At 47.8% G+C, this 14,016-nt stretch overlaps 1 protein-coding gene across 1 annotated transcript in view; it reads right to left on the bottom strand.

Moving 5' to 3' along the window:
- Positions 1-14,016, bottom strand: part of MYO16 (myosin XVI) — a 444,013-nt gene that overhangs the window by 62,318 nt on the left and 367,679 nt on the right. Inside the window, exons 30-32 of the mRNA XM_055335623.1 lie at positions 13,293-13,564; positions 1,897-2,111; positions 1,033-1,858 (exon numbers count right to left, since the gene is read on the bottom strand). Of these exons, the coding sequence (XP_055191598.1) occupies positions 1,033-1,858; positions 1,897-2,111; positions 13,293-13,564 (1,313 nt within the window). The remainder of the gene's footprint in view (positions 1-1,032; positions 1,859-1,896; positions 2,112-13,292; positions 13,565-14,016) is intronic.

Raw genomic sequence — 14,016 nt, 5'->3', positions numbered from 1 at the left:
TTGCCATTTACCTGGAGGGGTGGGTACTAATGGCATCATGACGGTGGGGACCTGTTCCAACTTCCTTAAAGAGAGGATGCTTTATGTTAATGTGATTCTTCCTCAAAACACAGAACACCAGGAAATATTTTGGGTTTGTATAGAAACCTTAGAATGTTTTTTTGGAAGATAATTTACATTATTGTGATGATTAAAAGAAGCTTTGCCAAACAACACCTTATCTGGATGTAGTAGTGTGTGGCTAACAAGAATTCTTTACGAGGATCTTTTTGCTAGTTGCATCCTGCTTCTATAGGGACACAAAATACACACTTTTTTTTTTCCCCACAGGCAACAGCCCCTGGCCACAACAGCTGGGTTTCATGTTCACTCATGTGAGTGGAATGCCAGTGTAAACCACACCTGAGGCTGAGCTGCTCAGTGAGAAGATACAAGAATTCACAGAACCAAGTTAAAATGCTTTTTGGGTGGTACATGAACAGAAGAAAAACATTCATTCAAAGCAATAAAAAGGTGAGCAGTATTAAGTGTAAGGTAGTGATGGACAGGTCTTCACCCCAGACACCGGGAGTGGAAGTGAGATGGGCAGCCCAACAGAAGGACTCTGTCTCGGGCATGACTGAGTGAACCCTGGAACACATGGGAATCGGCAGCACAATGCGACCGAAATACCACTTCGGTGTTGGAAGGAAGCGTTATTGAAGAGCACAACGGCTCCAGTCTAATCTCGCTCTAATACTCACAAGTCATAAACCTTGACTGAGCCCGGTTTTAGTACCACGTGTACTTCTATCTCGAGCCTTTCCCTGCAGGACGGAAATAGCAACGCTTCCCTACTCGTCCACAGCGACCGCATGGGACCCCTTAGGCTATCACCTGCCCTGAGGGGCCCCCGCGGTCCAACAGTATGGGGGGGGGTAGACAGGTGTAGGCCCGCGCACGCAAGCACCCCCGAGGCGAGGCGGAGATGTGCATCCAGCTCAGGGTGCAGGGGCGGGGGTGGGGGTGGGGGGTCCGCCGTCCCCTACCTACCTTCGGGGTCCCGGATCCTCCTCCCCGCCGCCGACTTGCGCAGCACGCTCCTTCCCGAGCTGAACAGGCTGGTGAGCTCGTCCAGAGGACTGCCGAGCGCCCTGCAGTTCGGGGGGCTGTAGGGCACCGGCGAGGGCGGCCCGGCGCTGGCCTTCCAGGGCTCGGCCCTGGCCACCCTCCCGGGGGAGTAGGGGGCCTTGGGGAGGGGGCCGCCCGGGCCTCCCGCGGGCGCGGAGCCGGGCTGCGGCGCCTTGGGCACGTCGGGGCCGGCCGCCACCGCTGCTCGGGCCGCCGCGCTCCCCGCGGGCTCCGGGGGGAAGGCGAAGTGCGCCGGCGGCCGCGCGGCGGGGGGCGCGGGCGGCGCGGGGGGCGAGCCGGGGGACGCGGGCGGGTCCCCGTCGCCTTTTTGGCTTCTGGCGTGCTGGGGCGACGGCGGGCTGGGGCCTTCGGCGGGCACGGGGTACTTGAGGTTGGTCTCCAGCACCGGCAGCTTCTTCACCTCCAGGGGCGTCAGGGGCGACTCGTCGGACGCCGGGGAGCAGGTGACGGGCGTCGGGGGGAACACCAGGAGCGGGGGCCGGTGAGGGAGCAGGTTGGGGAAGGGGGCCGGGATGTCGCACGCGTCCCTGCAGGGCCCGGCGGCCTGGCCCGCCGCGTCGCCGTCCGCCCAGGTGCCCGGGTTCCGACAGCCACCCAGCAGAGGGGGCGCCGCGGCCGCCCCGGGGGGCGCCGAGTACTTCATCTCCTCGTACACCGCCTCCGCCTGCTCGGGGCTGCCGGCCCGGCCCAGCATCTCGATGTACACGGGCTCGGGCTCGGGCTCGGGCTCGGGCTGGGGCTCGGGCTCGGGCTCCCGCAGGGCGCGCGCGGGGGGCGCGCGGGGTGCGCGGGGCGCGGGGGCGCGGGGGGCGCGGGGACCCCCACCCCGGCTGCGCGCTGCGGGCCGCCTCTGCGCCGGGCGCCCGCGATCTCCTCGGAGGAGCCGCTGAGCTTCGTGTGGGGGCTGCGCTTGGGCTTGCGGGGAGGAATCTTCTTCATGGCGCTGTAGTCGTCGCTGTGCGGCCGGGGCCTGGTGAGAACTGCGGAGGGAACGGGAGAGGCAGAGCAGGTATTAGCCCGCGCCCCCGCCCCCGCCCCCGGGCCCCACCGCCAGCACCCGCCTGCCTCCCTCCACCTTCCGAGGCCCCAGACCGCCCGCCAACGAGAGAACCGACCCAGCTCCTGGAGTTGGAGGCCTAAGCTACCCCTGGAGGAGCGCGTCCTGCGGGCAGCAAGGGGGCCCAGGATTGCCAGCACCTGCCAGGGGAAGTGCCTGGCGAAGGCCTGGGAAGGAAGGGCCTGCCAGATCTGCTGCTGGAACCTACGACGCCTGCAAGCTGAGAGCCTGACCCAGCCGCGAGTAAGTGTTGGCTGAGCGAGCGGATCCTCACGATTTCAGGGACCACAAGACAAAGCCTAGGCCCACAAGCACGTTCGCCAGTTAGTGGCCTATGGACACCTCTGGTAGGAAATGCCTCAGCTCACTGTAAACCGTAGAGTGTACAAAACAAAAACACCAATGTGCAGGGAGAGATTATTTTCTTAGAAAAGAACTTCATGAAAAACGAGCCCGGGGTGAGTTTTGCGGTATATATGACTCCTTATCAGAAACACATCACACAGAAACATAGGTGAATCAAGAGTGCGACATTTTTCACTAAGAATTTCGGAGGTGGAGGGGTGCCCTGCTGGCGCGATGCACAGGGCCTGTGACTCTGGATCTCAGGGTGGAGGATTTGGGCCCCACCTTGGGCATAGAGATTACTTTAAAAAAATCTTTTTTTTTTTTTAAAAAAAAATAAATTTATTTTTTAATGGTGTTCAATTTGCCAACATACAGAATAACACCCAGTGCTCATCAAAAAAAAAAAATCTTTTAAGGCGGAAATGTATTAAGTGGAAACAGGGATATAGTTAAAAAATAATGAAAACGGGAGAATTAGTTAAATCTGACTCTAAAGGTTATGTTAAAAAATTCCGAAAAAACAAATTCCAAAAGACTCCTTTTCCTAAAATATTCTTACTATAAATTGTAATCGTGTTCTTATTAACTATAATTTCTCCAGAAACTGAGCTGTTCATTTCAGAAAATTGCATAAAGCTCTGCTGAAGTAGCAAAACTTCTCAAAAAATCCTGAACTATTTTATTAATTTAGTATTATATTAATCTGTAGGAATTTGTAATAGAAGTGCAGCTAATTTTGCTGAGATCCTGAGTCGTTTGAGACAGCCAGTCACTATGCATGTATGAGAGCTGTCTCTGTCTCCAGTTGTGGGGCATCAGTGAGGTGTCATGGCTAAAAGTAAGTCTTTGGAGTCAGATAGATCTGGATTCAAATCTCAAAGTGGCCATTCACTCATGCAGTTATTCACTTAGTTGTGCAGTCAAGCAGCATTTAACTGAGACGCATTCGTGAACACAGACAGAACGTTCCCTACCTTCTTCTGCCCTCATGGAAGGTGTCAGATGATAAAAACAAGTAAATAAAACAGACAAGTCAATTCTCTCACAGGTTGGAATGGAACACCTGCTGTGAGGACCAGGAACAACAGGCCACAATAAGGGGTCGGTCATAGAGCTGCGTTTGTGTGTTTGGTGGGGGTGGCAGGGTCCAACCTATAACTTACAAGAGGTCCTGGGGAAATCTCCGTAAGCTCCAGTATAGTGATATCAGTAATCATCTCAGAGGAATAAAAGGAGGAGGAGATAAGGTATGTAAAGTGCTCTGCTCCTACTCTGGCACACTGTGAACAGGAATCAAATGGGAGATATCCAAAAGAGAAAAGAAAAGAACAAAGCTATTTTTCTAACCCACTGGACATCTTTGAAAGCCAGTATTATACGGGGTTCCCCAAAGCAGCCAACTTTTAAAAGCAGAAAATACCAAAAAAATGCACAATTCTGCAGTTCATAAGCATTATTCCAAAGGCTTTCAATGTGCTAAAAACACAAGCAGCTCATAAGCTTCTCGAAACTTAATGAACCAAACAAATTTTTAACATTAGTATTACAGAATTGTTCTGAAGATTTGAATAACTTAAAGGATTTGTGGCAGATTGTATTTTCCAAAACTGACTTCAACAATATTTTCAATCCCACATGCTCTCCCAGAACCTTGAAACTGGCAGGGCCTATGTGGCTGCCCCTGATGAATAAACTAGGACAAAGGGGAAGCCACCTGCCTTCTCAGGCTGGACCATAGGCAGTAAAGCTTCCGTCTGGCTCTTGCTCTTCTGGGACACGTCTTGGGGGCCCTGATCTCCATGCATGAAGTCTCTCTATCCTGAAGCAGCCCTGCTATGGAGAACATGTAGAAAGGCCACAGAAGTAAAAGATGCCAGGGGACTCCATCTGCTCCAGCTCTCAGCTGTCTGGGCTTCCCCAGACCAGATGCCAGAAATATATAGTCAACTGAGTCTTCAATGATTCCAGCACCAGCCACTGTCTGACCACAGCTGTGGCAGAGCCAGTAGAATGGTTTAGCTGACCCTGGCCAGCTGCTGGAACTGTGAGAGAGAGAGGGGATTATCATCACTGCTCTTTTAAGCCAGTAAATTTTACACAGAAAAAGAGGACTAATGCAGATATTGGTACCTGTGGAGTGCTACTATAAAATAACCTGAAAAAAGATGGCAGTGGTTTTGGAAAATTGGAGGAGCCTTGAAGACAATGCTAGTGAAGGTATGGTGATACTCAAGAAATGCTATTGGGGAGGCTTCAAGGAAAGTGAGGAAGATGCTGGAAGCTGGAGGAAACACAGACCTTTTTCTGCCGCCACAGAAGGGTTAGGAGTACTGTCACCTGCAGTGATGTGGAAAATAGAAACCCATGTTCAAGGAGCTGGAGGATCTAGCGAACGAGGGCTACAGGCAGAGTGTGAAAGCTGCCTTCTGGATTATTCTAGCTGCCTCTAGTAAAATGTGAGAGTAAAGACATAAGCTAAAGAAAGAGCTAGTAACTATAAAGAGCCAGGACTTTCTGGGTTTGAAAATAACATGGCTCCTCACTGCCAGGCTGTCCAGATGGCAAATAATTTTGAAGTGAAGATGTGACTTCCAGGCAGAGATAAAATCTGGGGCATTTCCAGGAAAACATATCTAAAGACGAAGCCAAGATCATGACTTTGAAAGCCTTTATTAAGACCTCAAAAAGATCTGAAGTAGTATCTCCTGCACACCTCCAAAGCAGCAAAACCACAGGACTTCTAGGAATATCAAGAGTATTGCTCCACAGAGCTCCTGTAGAGACCCCGGAGTAGAGAAGAGGTTGTCTCAAAAAAGCTAGTGTCTGTGGCTTTTCACCACTGGAGTGGATTACAGATTGACTCACAAGAAACCCACAAAGCTTATGAAGGAATTGTATCAGCATGCACAGAAAGGGGCAGCGTCATTACGAAATGGAGAGGGATCTGGCACCTCAAGATTTCATGAGCAGAAAGGAGGCCAAGAGAACTATCTGCCCCAAACAAGGTGCTCTGGTGAATTAGGAATTATAATTCAAAGGAGAGCCAAGATTGCAGGGCATGGCCCTAAGAGTCATGGAAAATCATTTCCAGGCACCAGGCCACACACCATCCCCAGGTGTCGTTCAGAACTGCTGCGTGCCTCCCAAACTCCTGCTGTCCGGTCAAGAGCATCCACATCCATCCCTCCTGGATATGCTCACTGCAAGGAGTAGAGAGCCTGTCCTCAGACAGAGTGGGGCATCTTGGAAGAGCTGTCCAGGAAGCCTGGGTCTGACCAAGACCATGAGAGATGGGGACTTTTGGTCTGGGCCTGGTGGGGTGAGAAGAGAAGGCTGTGGGCAGTTTGGAAGAGGAGTGAGTGTATTTCATATGTGGGAAGGGTGGGAATTGTTTTTTTCTAGTGGGTGGATTGGAATTGTATTTTCCAAAAATTGGCCACAATAGTGTTTCTAGTCCTATTAAGAGGTAGAGTCTGTTTCTCCTTCTTAACCCTGGATGTGCTTGGGACTGCCTGACAGATGGGAGGTCATGAATGTGAGGCTGCGTGACTTCCAAGGCTGCCCAGCATCCTCTTTCCTGGAGCATGTGCCTTTGCCACACTGATTCTCTATGTAGGAAGTCCAGCTCCCCTGAAGCTGTCCCACTGCACAAACCACGAGGAGAAAACATCTCGAGATAGAGACGCCCAAGTAGTTCCATTCCTTACATGGCCAAGGCAGCAGAAGTGCAAGTGCCCAGCCTTTAGATGATTCCAGCCACCACTTGCAGCTTCATGAAGGACCTTGACTGAGAACCACCCAGAGAAGTGCAGCCGATACCCAGAACCTGATCACTAATAATAAAATGACTGTTGTATTTACATTACTAAGTTTTGGATGGGCTGTTAAGCAACAAGAGATAATGGATATATTCCCTCAAAGTTTGCTTTTGATGCAGATAAAAAAAAATTTGTGTTAGACTATTATATATACAAGTAGCATGGCTTCTTTGGAGGCAGACAAGAGACTGGCCTCTAACATCCTACTGCCTGGGTCGGAAGTTTGGATGTGTGACATAGGACAGGTTATACCACTGCTCCCTGACTCAGTGTCCTCATCCACAGAAGGGTCATGACGATGGTCCCACTCCAGTGGGTGGTTCTGAAGATTAAAGATACTTAAAATAATGCCTGGCACCTGATTAACAAGGAGTTAGTGCCCGCTGCCATCATCAGTGTCTTGTTATTATTACACAACCAGAAATTAATCATGAGTGATGGGGTGGCTTCTGTGGAGTGAGTGCGGTGTGGAGTGTGGCAATATCAGATGATCGAGAGTGCTTTACTGAGGCTGCAGACGATACAGTTTCCTGCCCTACCCCATAACTACTGAATTTGAATCTTTGAGGGTGAGAACTAGAAAGCTTAGGTCTTCATAAAATACAACTAGAAAACCACAGAGTATTAAAGTCTCATTTGGTTTTATGGCTGTTTCTGTGTGTGTGTGTTCACACAAATACTAATAGTTCATTTGCAAATATGGATGTAAGGGCTATGAAAAATTAACTTTTATTAAGAATTTTCTTTAAAAAAAAAAGAATTTTCTTAACAATTTTTTGAGTTCTAAGATTTATGGGTAAAACATCTGTGACTCCAGCCAGATGGGGTCATGTAGACATTTCATGGTTACAGGACACCTTGAGGGCAAGGCCTGTGTTATAACAGTAGCTTAAGTGTTAAACCTCACATTCTCAAACTTGACTCTTCTCTGAGCTACCAAGCAATGATCTAGGGACTTAAGTCATTTTGAGGTTGTGTTAGGAAATAAAAATGTTCTTGTACAGAATACTTGCCATGTGAAGGTTTGCTAAGGCATGCCAGGTGGCTTTTAAGTCACCATTTTGAGCAAGACACAAGTTATTTGGCCTAATGATCACTGAAAACCAGGTACCTACATGTTTATGAGAAAAAATGAAGGAGAAGCTTGTTTATCAAGAAAATATTTGTATCTGTGTGTGTATGTATCCATTGTATTCCAATCCTTACAGTGTGGTTTTGCCTAGTTTCACAGCAAACTTAATGCTTAGCACGGGGGCATGGACATAAAGGATGCCGAAATAAATGTTGAGTAGCTGGCCGGTGGGCTAGCTGCATACATGAGTGAATGTAGAATCGACTTACAACCAGCTACAAATTGGGAAAAAAAAAAAAAAAAAAAAAAAAAAAAAAGAGCTTCCACTGCTGGGCAGCAATATTTTGTGACCTTATAACTTTTTTTTTTTTTTTTTTTTTTGGTGAGAAGAGTCCAAGCGTTAGCTTGCTGTTATCCCATCTTTACCCATAGGACTTCACCCGACATACATAATGTCACTGAAATGTCCTTCCTGACCTATCCCCAGTTTCCAAAAAGGGTCATCCCCCTTGCTCTGTGCTCCACACCATCTGTTCTCTTTGCTGGTACTCTGCTTATCTCATAATTTGTTTGCCCATTTATCTCCCCCACTGGTCTCCAGGGCCCTCTGAGGGGAGCCAGCCTCATGGAATACACTTCATTACTATATGTTGAATGGAGTCTTGTGTCATAAGTTGTGAAACATGCAATCCTGTTCTCCTATATCCAGTAACATATTCTCAGGATGGTGTTCACAGAACACCTAATTTCTATCAAATTTCAGCTAGTAGAAAAATATAATCAGGGACTTCTGTGAAAAATACACTGACGGCCAAATCCAGCAAATCTTAAAGGTACATTTTGAACCCAGCCAAATTGTGCTCATTTTGATTTATTGATAAGAATTGAATTCTGCTTTAATGGAAGTAGTATAAAGAAATATATCTCTATAACATGCATTTGTTCAATAAATATTTATTGAGTGCCTACTGTGTGCCAAGGGCAATTCTAGAGTAAAGATATAAACCAGACAGTGAAAAAAGAAATGAAATGGAATGTTATTTCCAAATTGAGCTACAGAGATGAACTGTTCTTTTATCCATGCATATAAATGGTCTTGTTGAGAATGGAGTTATATAGCAACTCACTCTTAAAAACTATGGATTCCTCAAGGTATTATTTCTAAGGAATGGGATGCTGGAGTCTGAAGGGGTGGTGGGTGTGGAGGTCACATGACAGAAGGTAAATGGTGGAGGCTAGAGCTCCTGGAGGAAAACCTGTCTCTTGCAATCTCCCCATCTACTTACACCATGTTTGGGAGCAAGTCTGCACCATGGGCTGAGAGAATCAAGTCTCCAGAGTGTGCATGAGCTGGAAACCTCCCAACAAAGAAAAGGAGAAGCCTTGTTCTTTCTGTTCTGGTCACTGTTTGCAAAGAGCACAGTTGACCCTTAAATAGTGCAGGGGTGAAGGGTGCCAGCTCCTCTTGCAGTTGATAATCTGCCCGTAACTTTTGCCTCTCCACAAACGTTGCTTCCTACAGCTTACTGCTGGAGAAGCCTTAACTCAACAGATAGCAAAAACAGTCCATTAACACATATTTTGCACATGTATTATATACTGTATTTCTACAATAAAGGAAGCTAAGGAAAAGAAAATATAAAGAAAATCAGGAGGAAAGAGAAGATATTTTTACGGTATTGTATCGTATGTATCAGAAAACAATCCACATATAAATGGACCCACTCATTTCCAGCCTGTGTTGTTCAAGGGTCAGCAGTACTTTCAAACAGTTGGCCCCAGCTTGCTAATAGTTTGCACACAAGTATCAAAATTTACTGGCTCATAAAATTGCTTCATGCTTTTCAGGCATGAAGGCAATGGAAAAAAATGAGCTCTCTCCATTGCCTGTCTTTATTATGATCGTGTTTACTGGATAAAAACCTATAGGAAAGGCATGTGTTGGTATGAACAGACCTGGGCACAAGGTTCAATGTGACCTAATCATTGGTTTCTCTAAGATCCTTGACTCTCATTCTCTAATCCGACCTTCTTCCACTACATAACCTTGGGAGTTGACTCAGCAGCTTTCCCTGTAAAAGAGAGTTTGAACTCGATTTTTTAAGATGCCAAGAGGAATGGCTCAGGTTAAGAAGTGGACTGGGTTATGGTCCTGGTTCTTATGAAACCAGAGCATTTTAAATAGCAATCCAAGTTTCTTCCTACCTTCCATAGAAGGAAGAGAGTTTTGTGAAATATTGAGAGGTGCAAAATATCTAGCGTTGTCCTCGGGGTACAAACATGAGGCATGTAGAATAAAGCCTGTCTGATAGAATTTTCTGCAATGTTGGGAGATTCCATACCCTTGCTTTGTGACTAATGACTCAGGAACTGAATCGTAAATTTTACTTAATTTGAATTTATTTATTTATTTATTTATTTATTTATTTATTTATTTATTTGAATTTAAATGTAAATAGTCACACAGGGCTGGTGGCCTCTGTACTGGACACCTTAGCCCCTGCCACAAAAGCATAAACGAGGCCAGCACACCTGTGTATGACGGGTTTAACTCAGGAGGGCATAGCCACCTTGCAGTTATGGATTGGAAATACAGGTGACCAGGCCCCACGCTGGCCCGTGACTCGTGATGCTACAAAAACTGGCTTAGGGCAGTCCCGGTGGTTCAGCCATGCAGCACCTGCCTTTGGCCCAGGGTGTGATTTTGGAGACCCAGGATCGAGTCCCACGTCAGGCTCCCTGCATGGAGCCTGCTTCTTCCTCTGCCTGTGTCTCTGCCTCTCTCTCTGTTTCTCTGTCTGTCTCTCTCTCTCTCTGTCTCTCATGAATAAACAAATAAATGTTTAAAAAAAAAACTGGCTTAGCACACCTGCTCCATCGGATCAGCAGGTTCAATGGAAGAGTTCATCTCTAACGGCAGGAAGTTCAGTGGCAGTCCTAAAGTCCACATGAGGGATCTTGTAAGAAGGAACAGATAATGGAGACAGCAATCAAAACTCTGCCTTCAGGGCTAGCCTCCAAATCTGAGTTCATGGGGGTGCGATCAGTGGGAGACCCCGACAAGCACCTCAGTCACATGCTGGCTGAAATTAGGTTCTAAGAACTTAGGTTTTTCATAAAAGTCTTGCAACTCTAATGGTATCACATCGTGTATTTTAAACAGTGAGACTTAAGAGCCTGGTGATTCCCTGCAGGAGTGGCTATTTCCTGACATCTACTTCTATATACATGTTTTATCTCCTATGGGTTTTTTTTTTTTTTCTTCACGGGCCCCTCCCTCGGGGTGAACCCATTCCAGGGTGCCCTGCTTTTCACAAAGAAAAGAGAACTCTCCCCGGGGCTCCCGCCAGCTTCTCGGGGATCAGTTGCGCTACCGCACTGGACACCTCGCGGAGCCCATCTCTGCCACTCCGGATTCAGAGATCTGAATCCAACTCCCTTTCCATCAGCTGAGGGCAACGGAGGCATCACCCGTCCCTTCAGAACGGCGCTCGCCCACCTCTCAGGACCGACTGACTCACGTTCAACTGCTGTTCACACGGAACCCTTCTCCACTTCGGCCTTCAAAGTCCTTTTTTGAATATTTGCTGCTACCACCAAGATCTGCACCTGCCGCTGCTCCACCCGGCCCCCCGCCCTAGGCTTCAAGGCTCACCGCAGCGGCCCTCCTACTCCACGCAGCATAGCATCTGCGGGGTGGCGTTTGCGGGGGTGAACCCCAGCGGCCCCCCAGAAAGGGAAACCACCCCCCCACCCCATCCCCCTCCCGTCCCTCTCGTGCAGGTCACCAACTGCCAGTGACGGACAGATATGGGCCTGACATTCTAGCGCCATCCATTTTTAGGGCCAGTTGATTTGGCAGGTGAGTTGTTGCACACTCCTTGGCAGATTCCAATTTCCATGGCCACCATCTTTCTACTCCTATGGTTCTTAAGTCACTTTGTCTTCACTGACGTGTTTTGACGTGATCCCCAATACTTTCACTCCCTTCCCAATGACATGACTAGTTGGTACCACCTGACTACTCCAGAATCTCAAGTCCAGGGCAGATGATTTTGGAAAGGGCACAGACAGAAAGAGTTTTTAGATGTTTAGATATTCTGGGGCCAACTGACTCTAATCTATAGGGGATGTGTGCAGTGTTCGAATCCAGACACGAGCCATCTTACACACACTGTAATGTTCAATCTTGTTTCCTGGTTTTTCAGCTCCTCATGCTACCCTGGGTCTAGTCCACATTCTCCTCGTCTCATCAGGGTTAGCCTGTTGGATGTCATTCATCCTCTTCCAATAAGCCAAAGGGGTCTTCCTTCTGATTTCAACACACCTTTCTGAGCTCCACACTGTATATCCTGGGCAGAGGCCCAAAAGTAGGGCTGGAAATGGGATGCACTTCCATTTATGATTTATTAGATGGAACTAATAGTAAATTAGATGTCAACTATTAGATGACAGCCTCTTATAGTTTGTGGGGGTGCATCAGAGGAGGCCCCTTGTCTCTGGAGATCCTGCCCTAACACCATATCTGTGCTTACATCTATGTCCACTGAAGCCTGTCTTTCCGATCTTCCCCTAACTCCATTTTCACATTTCATGGCTGTTCTTATTGCCATGACATGAGAAACACACTGCACTCCTCTCCCCAAACTTAGGAATTTCTCCCACATCTCCATATTGTCATGACATGACTCCTACATTATAATAGTAATGGGCTTTTCTTTTTTCCTACTAAATACTCTCTTAAAGATCCACTTTCTTAAAGTGACCAATCAAAAGCATCTTTGAAGGTAGCTGGGGCCTTCTCATTGCTTGTAGTCTCTGAGCCATGGTCTTTGCAGTGTCCCCATGGGGTCACCCATCTTCTCCCACAGATAAGCAAGTGCATGGCTTTGCCTCACGTTTGTATTCTTGGCTCATCTGCTTACAGAAGGAATTGTGATCCATGTTCAGCTGGTACTTTCTGGTGAAATCTACACACCATTCCATCATGTTTCATGCCCGCTGTCCCCCCTCCCCCACTACCACCTCTTACCCTGTTCACTTTTCTCTGCAGCTGTGATCTGCTAAAATACTTTATGTATTTACCTGTTCACTGTGTGGAGCGTCTGACTTCCCACACTAGAACTGATACAGCACCAGGAAAGATGATACTGTTGGTTTTATTTATTATGTATCCCCATGGGCCTACAATGTGGCCTAACTGTTGGTAGGGGACACCTAACCTCTGTGGAATCAGTACCCGTTCCGCCAAGATGTCCTGCCTTTGTTGCTCACTCTTTGAAAAATTAATAATTAAGCAATAACAGTCACATGAACTAATCAGTGAGAGATTTCATGGAGAGAAGACTGTAGTTTCCCTCTTTTTTTGCATATATATTTCTAGGCCACCAACGCAGAAAACTTCCCTTAGCTAGACCCCAAAGTTCCACGGACAGAGTTTTGCTGTGGCGTGATTCCTCTCTGCCTGAAGTTTCACTTCCCACGTGATAAAGCAGTGTTGATTTTTAATTAGATTGTGATCATTGGGAAGCCTGATGAATTTTTTTGGTTTTTCATCAGTGAACATTTACCTGGTTGAGGACAGACACTCTGAAGGGCTCTGGTCTGCGGCCCCTCACCCGCACTGACAATGCTGATGTCAGGATGGGCAGTAAGGAGATGATATATAAGTAGCTTTTCCCTAAGATGCTTGGAGAACTGAATACATATTATTTATATTTAATGATTAAAGAGCTGCTGGCAAGCCAACAAGTGGACTTATTTCTATTAAAAATAGATTAGGGCAACAATACTGCTGTGGGAACTGAGATCGGAAGGCAGAGCATCAGGGCCTCGACCAGGCGCTCCCCACCTTCCCTCCGCTGACCTTCACCTGCAGACTCCCTGGCCGCCGCCCACAGGCAGGCGCTCACAGCCTCGTAGGAGGCGCTCAGCCGCGTGGTGGGGTCCCTCTTTGGCTTGGGTGGAGGCTGTTTCCGTGGTGACGGGAGGCCGCTGCTGTCATCCAGGCTGGACACAGAGTGTAGAGAAGGAGACCGGGTGGATGGGCCAGCCAGAGACTGGATCAGGCCATCCACCGCCAGGGGAACCGGGATGGAGCCGTAGTGGAAATGCTTGGGTCCGCCCTTATCTTCGGCTCTTGGGGGAACAAAACACAAACAGCACCCCACGGGAGAGGGGCCCAGATGCATTATTCAGATGGCAACAATGAACCCACTCAAGCAGACATAATCACGGCTTTGGGGTAAACAGCCTTCCCCGCCGCAGCTGGAGGATGCGTGCGGAGCGCTCTGGAAACCCAGGCATCCAGAGCGAGCTGCCCATCCTTCCGACCCCTGCATTCTGATAAACGAGCACGGTGGGGATTCATCACGGTGACTTTTGAAGAATCTCACACAAACGCAACATTTCTTAAGGAGTACCACATTTTCTATCAGGCATTCACTGAATGAATTTTTCACAGTCTGATTATTAAGCAAATCAAAAAACCAGAATTTCAATCTGAATGATAATTTCTGAAAATCCATCTTAATAGAGAGTTATTGATGCATCAAAAGCTGGGAGTTCATCACCGTCTCCCATTGCCAAAG

The sequence above is a fragment of the Nyctereutes procyonoides genome, unplaced genomic scaffold, assembly GCF_905146905.1.
Source record: "Nyctereutes procyonoides isolate TBG_1078 unplaced genomic scaffold, NYPRO_anot_genome, whole genome shotgun sequence".
Lineage (NCBI taxonomy): Eukaryota > Metazoa > Chordata > Mammalia > Carnivora > Canidae > Nyctereutes > Nyctereutes procyonoides.
The sequence above is the reverse complement of the archived record's forward strand: the minus strand, read 5'-3'. Positions and strand labels throughout refer to the sequence as shown.